The 9019-nt window shown below is 43.9% G+C and overlaps 1 protein-coding gene across 1 annotated transcript; it reads left to right on the forward strand.

Annotated features, from left to right (window-relative positions):
* Positions 1-6578: 6578 nt before the first annotated feature.
* On the forward strand, positions 6579-7022 carry LOC147709545 (histone H2B 1.2-like). Its single transcript, XM_086926025.1, has one exon. It carries the CDS (start codon positions 6579-6581, stop codon positions 7020-7022), a length of 444 nt encoding a protein of 147 aa, XP_086782151.1.
* Positions 7023-9019: the final 1997 nt, after the last annotated feature.

The raw sequence follows: 9019 nt of genomic DNA on the forward strand, positions 1-9019 counted from the left end.
TTCTGTTTTCAGAAATGTAAATCCACCAATCACTGCTAGTGAATCATTAGCACTGAAACTCCACAGTTTTTTTCTTTACAAACTCCTACTGTTTCAACTGCCATTTCATTACCACACTTCATCTGACTGCAGCAGAACCTTCTCTCACCATGTTTTCTGTCTGGATTGTTGGACATAGTTACATCTACTGGGCTCAAAGGTATGCAGAGAATAGAAATTCACCTAACCTCAATTTACAAGATGTGGAAATTAAGTGGTTTGGCCACAGAGGATTAAAATGTCACCAATTGATACCATTGGTGAAAACCTTTATGCATTTGCCAAAACCTGACCTGTTAATTGTGCACTGTAGAGGTAATGATTTGGGCACTTTGAATGGGGTAGGTCTGGAAATCCTTTTAAAGGACACCTTTGAGCAATTAATGGCACTTTTTCCTCAAACTGCCTTGGTATATTCAAATATATGCCAAAGACAGAAATGGAGGTGGTCAAACCAATTTTGTCCACAAATTGAGAAGTCGAGGAAGCATGTAAACAAATCTGTTTCAGCTTACATGAGAGACCATGGAATGGGCTCCATGTACAACAATAACTTGCGTTACTGCATGCAAGATATCTACAGAGGAGATGGAGTTCACTTCTCAGATGAGGGCAACAGAATTTTCATTTTGAATTTAAGACTGTGCATTGGTACCTACTTATAAGTACCTAAATGTACCATAAACCCAAAAGCTCTTCTCAGAGCTACCCTACATCTGATCACTCACAATTATTATTTTACTCTAACTTTTTTCACTAATTTTCAACAAAGTACGCTCCCCGGTGCGCTACCCGGTACGCGAACCGGAAGCTAACCGCGCAAAATTTAAAAAAAAAATGTTTTTTTCCCGCACATATGGGCCTCCTCAGCCACCCTCTGAAAACCTAGGGGGTCAAGATACGTCTACCGTGCCCCCTTCTACCCATTCTGAACATTATTTGCCCTCCATCTTGTATCTTAATTCGACTGAAACACAAAATGGTGGACTCCCGTAATGCTGCTGGTTCGCGTACCGGGGCGCTCTCCGGGAAGCGCTCCATTAAAAAAGGTGGGAAAGTAATTTACAGAAAAACGACTGGAAACACTTTCACCAAATATAGATTAGCTCATACTACATACCAATCCCTACCATTTTCATAAATTTGTTTGGAATTCCATTTAGCCATTTAGCCTGTAGACCTTTCTAAATACCCTGAGGTAAATTACTTCACAAAACACATCTGAAGTGTTGGAATTGACAACCAATGAAAATGTTACTTTCATTTTCATTTTTTTTTTACCTGACATTTGATTGGTTATGTACCTGAATATATATAAAGGAAGAGAAGGAAACACAGCCATTTTGACTACTACTTCCTGGTGTACATTTCAATAGGATTTTCACTAATAACTTCAACTTCTTTTTAAAGGTAAGATGTTATTTTATAAATTTGAAAGGAGAACTATGTTATGCACTTTAAATTAATTTGGGAAAACATTTTCAGATAGTTATATACTGTCGCTCTGTAACAGTTACACATTGAGAAAGGCTTGTTTATTATAATTATGGATTGATTTAGGTTTCTATGATATAATTATGAATTTACTTAGACTTCTTCACAGGCACTTTTTAATAGTACTACTTCATGCCTGAAACCATACAGTGCCCAAAGATAACTTCTCTGTTATAAACTCACAAGTACCTCTCTGAACTTAAACCCAACAGTGCCCTATCTCTACTGACATATTTATTTTTTATGCAATTTACAGCAAGAAAATGGAAGCACAACAGAATGAATTTAAAATTTCATTTCAAATTAAGATTGAAAACAATCCTAACGAAGAAAAAGAAGAAACAGACTTTTTGGATGACACTGTAGACGAAGAATTAATCAAATGTGTTGAAGAATGTGAATCATGGAATGAAAATGACGACATACCAGATGAATTAATGTTACAAATTCTTTTAGATTTTGAAAAATCAGAACAATAAATTTAAATTTTATAAGTTAAAATTGTTTGAGACATTATTCTTTTTTATTTGAAAATGCTGAAAAAGTACCCAAAAGATATAATATAAAATGAGACTTAAAATATACTGTGCAACTTTTTTGTGTTACATAGTAAATAAAAAAAATCAACAAAACAAACAATCAATTAATCATACACTATTTAAAAAGTCTATCATTCTTTTTTCCTCATAGTACGCTCCCCGCGGGGCCCTTTTAAAACCTCCACATCAAACCTAGGGGGTCAGGGAGGATCTACTATGCCCCTTTATGGTCATTTCCCCTTTTGTTTTGGCCTCCTCTTGTCTCTCGATCCTACCGAGAGACAAGATGGCGGCCGCTCCGGACTGTTTAGAATGTTGACAGACACGGAGAGCCAATCAGCTTCGCTTCGCGAAGTTCTGTTACGCGTCAAGTACGCGAACCGGAGCGCTGCCCGGAGCGCTGTCACAGATATATATCTTTTTTTGAACGTTAATTTCTCAAAATCCACTGGAGCACATATATTGAGACCTAGCAAAGGCACATCGGGCTAACAGTCCCTACAATTTTGCCAAGTTTCGTGCAAATCCATTCAGCCATTCGGGCTAAAAGTGAGGCCAAACGCCCCATGGGAAAAACGTGTTTTGGGACCCCCCTTTTTTCTTGGCACCCCCTTGACGAACCCCCCCCCAAATTTTCAGGGGCTGCTCAGAAACAAAATGTGCCATTTTCCTGAACATTTCAGCCAATTCCATCCACAAACGCCAAAGTTATTAGACATAGAATTTTCAAAAATCCCATAGAGAAAAAATCCTAACTATATATACCTACATATACCTACTGGTGACCGCCAGTAGGTAATATATATATTCACTGAAAAAAACATAGGTTTCAGGTCATATATAGTTAGGTATTAGCACTTAAAAAACCTTGGAAATTCACTGAAAAAACCATAAGTTTCAGGTGATATATAGTTAGGAATTATCATTTAAAAAAACGTGCAAATTCACAGTAAAAAACATAGGTTTCAGGTCATATATAGTTAGGTATTAGCATTTAAAAAAACATTGAAATTGCTCCTATATAGTTAGTTGGACTTACTATATTTCGCGCACCAGCAATCCACTGCCGATGATGTCACATATTACATCATTCATGACATGGTCAGTGACATCACTGATGACATCTCAATTGACATCACTGATGACATCATTCATGTGATAATACGATGCTCCTCCTCACACTCTAATCTAACCTTTGATACACCCAGTCTTAAATTAAATACAAACTACCATTCTTGAAACCATTGACACACCAATACCAGTTACTACATACACACTCACTGATTCCTAGGTCTACACACACATCCACGCATTCACCCATACAATCACTCATACATACAGTCACTCATCAATACAATACTATCATATGCACTTATACACCTATAGAGACACTCACATACTTTCACTCATCCAAGGAGTTTCTCACATACCTAGTTAGTCATGGAAAGAATTAATCACACTCCCATTTCCTCATCTATACAGTTATACACACAACACATTACTTATTCAAACATATACTAACACATACTTACTCTCTTATACAATCAATGGTACAATCACTGATACAAGTACACATTGATCTACACAGAGTCACACACCTCCCAGCCAGCCACTTACACACTCAGAATCTACGTATTTATTGAACAATGTAAAGGTACACATTATCTAAGATAATAAAGAACTTGTTAATTTAAACTTTTAAAGACCATATATAACTTTATTAAAGGAATCATAAATATTGCGAGGGTGCGTATTACGTAAGCGCATCGTAAAATGACGTAACCGCTCCGTAAATAATACTTAAACGCACCGTAAGCTTACGTAATCTTACGTAAGCGCTCCGTAAACGCTCAGTAAGATTACGTTTACCCATGTGACCTGAAAACAAGACATTCTATTGGTTTATAATACTTCCTACTCCACTTGTAGACAGACCTCTGCCATGTTCATCATTGTTCTTTGGCTTTCAGAGAAGCAACATCTACTTTCCACAGCTCCTGGCTTGTTTGGAAATGGCTGAACGTGAGGAATCAGAACATTCTTTTGAAGAAGAGTTTGTGGAAGAGGACCCCCATCCATCTAAAAAAGAGTCCATAGTCTGGAAGTTTTTTTCATTCCCAGAAGGTTTGAAGAAAGTCAATGCTCTGCATGTCACATGCAAAATATGTGACACAGTATTGTCAGGAGGCAATCCAAATAAAAAATACTCTTTTGGAACCTATAGCATGGAACATCACGTCACGAATATGCACCCTAACAATTGGGCTAGAGCTGTGGTGCGTAGATCTGAAGAGCAGGGCTCTTCTCCTAGTACTTCAACAGCACCACCAATGCCAGCTTCCACGATTGCCAATTTCCAGCCGGAATTGAAAAATCTTATGATGCAGTGCATACAGTGCAACTAATTAGTTGCCTTTGGACAACAGTCTGTAGAAGTTATTTTGCAGAAAAACAGGAGCCACAAGTGCACCAAATAATTTTGTTCTTTCTTTTTCATGGTTTGTTCATGTTGAACAATTGTTTTGGGTATAAAGTCCATTTTTTTACACCGTTTATCTAGCATCCAAAAAAAAATACAAAAAAAACCCAGATCTTTTAGAACTACCTCTAATGGTCAAAAAAAGAACAATATTTCTATGTTTGTATGTAAAAGTTTGTTATAGTAAATGTAAAACTGCAAAACTATAAGGATGTGGTACAGCATAAATCTATAGGGTGTTTACCTATAGTATACTGTAGTACTTCCAAAGCACTGAAATGTAACATATGTATATAAATATGTTACAACTCAATAGGCCACATGTATGTAATCTCAATTTACCTACTCTTAAATACCAAATCATACCTGTTCAACATTTAAAAGTAGGTAAATGGGATGTGGTTAATTTCTCTTTTGAAATTACCAAATCTATATAATTCAGTCATTTTAGCGAATCAGTATTTACCGATTCGGTAATTGCCATTGATTCCTAGGGGCCTTGAGGCCAATAGGAATCAATGGCAATTACCGAACCAGTAAATACCGATTTGGTAAAATAACTGAATTGTCAAGGGGGACAGGTTATCACTTTGAGACCCTGTTGCACCCCTGATTCTAACTTGTGTGCCATGTCACACACATATATGCTCTTACGGCTTGTTTGTGTGCCACATGGCATAAATGTACATGCACAGATGTGTATGTACACAGGAATTTGTTATTAACCACCGAATAGTATTTGGTAGTAACTAACGAATACATAAGGGCCTGTGGCACTGTTTTCAGTGCCACCTAATCTAGATTTTGCCCTGTGCCTTGTGGCTCTCGGATTTCTTGGGCAGCAGCACAGCCTGGATGTTGGGCAGGACTCCTCCCTGGGCGATGGTGACTCGGCCCAGCAGCTTGTTCAGCTCCTCGTCGTTGCGGATGGCCAGCTGGAGGTGTCTGGGATTGATGCGGGTCTTCTTGTTGTCCCGAGCGGCATTGCCAGCCAGCTCCAGGATCTCGGCGGTCAGATACTCCAGCACTGCGGCCAGATAGACGGGAGCACCAGCGCCCACCCTCTCGGCATAGCTTCCCTTCCGGAGCAGCCTGTGCACACGGCCCACGGCCCACGGGGAACTGGAGCCCGGCCCGGGAAGAGCGTGTCTTGGCCTTGGCACGGGCCTTTCCTCCCTGCTTTCCGCGTCCAGACATGGCGATCGATCTAAGGTCTCAGTCACACAACAGAGAGAATGGTATTGCTCTTTCTGTTGGACTTGGTAATATAAAGACTTCGGGTGCGTCTGATTGGTTGGCAGCTAGGCGCTGATAGTACTTCTCATTGGAGGAAGGCGCGCTTTGGTTTAGCCAATCAGTGTCCCAGAACCGCATTGCAATAGGAAGTGGGGGCCCTGCCTATGCCTGCGAATGAGAAGAGAGAGCAGGGAAGTAGCTGCTTTGCACGCCCAGCCTATAAATACAAGTGCTGGGTGCGCAGAGAGAGACCTAGGCATCGAGATGTTGGACGACCATCTCCTCACACTCAACAGGACGTTCTACAATGGACTGGATCAAAAAGAAAACCCACTGATCAGGAAACTTGCAGATATCTCTACAAACCCATTTGACTGCTACCCGCGTCCCATTGAAGCGCTAACCTTGCAAAACTGAAACAGCAACGCAGCATCCAAAAACACATCACTGCATGAATGCAAACGCCGGCAGATACACAAAACCACCGCTGCCCTGATGGCATAATCACCTCGGCAAGCAACTAAAACCTGCTCACTGCCAGATGGCATAATCGCCACGGCAGGCACCAAAACCTCAACACTAACAGAATGTTCTAGATGGACAAAGACGAGACTCTCTGAGGAAACATGCTGACAATTCTGCAAACACTACTGACCGCTACTCGCGGCCCATCACTGAGCTGACCATGTGATACAACCTCAACTGTGACAAAGCGTCACACACCAATAAGACAACCTAAACAGCGACTACAAAATTCTAAATGAATATGGAGCAGTGAAAGATCGTCGAACATGCCTGAACCAGCCAAGTCCCCGCCGGCTCCCAAGAAGGGCTCCAAGAAAGTGCTCTCCAAGCCACCCAAGAAGGATGGGAAGAAGCGCAAGAGGAGCAGGAAGGAAAGCTATGCCATCTACATTTACAAAGTGAGGAAGCAGGTGCACCCGGACACCGGCATCTCCTCCAAGGCCATGGGCATCATGAACTCATTCGTGAACGACATTTTCGAGTGCATGGCTGCAGAGGCTTCCAAACTGACCACTACAACTTGCAGCGCACCATCACCTCACGGGAGATCCAGACTGCAGTCCGCCTTCTGCTGCCCGGACAGCTTGCCAAGCACGCCATGTCGGAGGGCACCAAGGCCGTCACCAAGTACACCAGCGCCAAGTAAGGCTTCCAGGCGCACCCCAATGAACGCAACGGCTCTTTTAAGGGCAAACCACTTCCTCCCCTAAGAGCTAATGTGCTTCTAATATGACAGAAGAATATGTGTTTTATAAGGGTAATGTTGAGCGCAGAAAGGCCCGCTCTCACGGGACTTGCTGCAGACCAAGGGACGGTCGAGCAGCCAACCCGTTTAGCCTCTTTACATAAACTTCTATCTGAATGAGCCCTCGTTGGGACCAAGTGTCACATAAGTAATGTAACGATGACGTTAAATAAACCTGCTCGGAATTCACACAGCTGCCCGCGGGCTTCTTGTTTTCCATGCCACGGGCGAAAAGTTGTAATGTATGCGGGTTGAACGTTGTGTTTCTACTTTAAGACCAAGAGGAACGGCTTATAATCTGCCCGGGGGCAAACGCTCCCGAAATCAAACACATGAACCCGATGTACCGGTCCATAGCACTGGCTTGTGGCCAGCGGATACCTACACAACCCTATTACCCCAAAAAAAGCTTTTTCATTAAGTGACGGACACATTGAAGAGGTGTTTGTGCACTGTGAACACAAAGTGCTCTGGATTCCCCAGAACCGGTATAAGTTGCCCGGTGCTCGTGGCATTCACAGCCTACCCTCCCTAGCCTGTAGAACATGGCATGGCAGATAAGAGAAGCTCGTAGGTGACAGGGTGTGGCCCTTAAAAGAGCCATTGTGGTGGTTGTTCGGGTCGTTCTGTCGCCTTAGGCCCTTTTGCCTCGGATGCGACGGGCCAGCTGAATGTCCTTGGGCATGATGGTCACCCTCTTGGTGTGGATGGTGCACAGGTTGGTGTCCTCGAAGAGACCAACCAAGTAGGCCTCGCTGGCCTCCTGCAGGGCCATGACGGCGGAGCTCTGGAAGCGCAGGTGGGTCTTGAAGTCCTGGGCGATCTCCCTCACCAAGCGCTGGAAGGGCAGCTTGCGGATGAGGAGCTCGGTGGACTTCTGGTAGCGGCGGATCACGCAGAGAGCCACAGTGCCGGGCCGGTAGCGGTGAGGCTTCTTGACTCCGCCGGTGGCAGGCGCGCTCTTGTGGCCAGCTGCTTGCGGGGCGCTTTGCCGCCGGTGGACTTGCGGGCTGTCTGCTTGGTGCGGGCCATGGCAGGAGCGTCTCTCTCAGCGACGAGCGAGGAAGAATGCCGACTACCGGGGAAAGAGCCCTATTTATGCCCTCACATACGGAGGGCTGCTCTGGGTGGCTGAAGAGACCGCCCCACGTTTGAAAATAGCCTGCAGTGTGCAACGATTGGTTACTGAACTGGAGGCTGCAGTCTAACTGTCCAATGAAATGTGGATCAAAGAGAACCCTCCGGTTGGATGATGCACGTTGGAGCCGGAGCCCACGCCTCAGCCAGCCTTTGTCTCCGTTTCCGTCCATCCAGTTGTAGTCACGCGGACGACTCGACCCCGGTCAACCGGGAGAGGAGCCCGAGATGTCATAAGCACACTGCCCTTGGTCATCGTGGAACGCTCCCCCGTTACCTGCGCTCGATTGAAAGTTCACAATCGTCTGCTTTATGCAGACACTATATCGAGGCTGCCCGGGTACAGTGAAAGCACCAACACACACACACGTTTATAATAAACCAAGGTCTTATGACTCACAGACCCCCTTTTTACCCGCCCCTGCTCACCCTGGAACACTCCCCCGTTACCTGTGGTCGATTGAAAGTTCACAATTGTCTGCTTTATGCAGACACTATTTCGAGTCTGCCCGGGTACAGTGAAAGCACAGAGACACACACGTTATTGCACATGTATTATAAACGGAGGTCTTATAACTCCCAGACCCCCTTATTTTCTATGTTATACCGATTTCAATCCACGCAGCACCGAAAGAGCCGTGTATATGGCCAAGATCACACGAGGCACTTGCGTGTGGAAAGGTGCGCTATGGATGTATTGAGCTGTTTATTTTTGAGAAGTGGGGCATTGGGTGGGTGCAAAGGTGGGAACGAACACGCTATCTTCTAGACAGGGTGGTCGCCCTTACAAGAGCCGTTGTGTTTGCAGTGTCTCGGTGCAAGCCC

This window comes from Lissotriton vulgaris, chromosome 6 (assembly GCF_964263255.1).
Source record: "Lissotriton vulgaris chromosome 6, aLisVul1.2, whole genome shotgun sequence".
In the NCBI taxonomy this organism is placed as follows: domain Eukaryota; kingdom Metazoa; phylum Chordata; class Amphibia; order Caudata; family Salamandridae; genus Lissotriton; species Lissotriton vulgaris.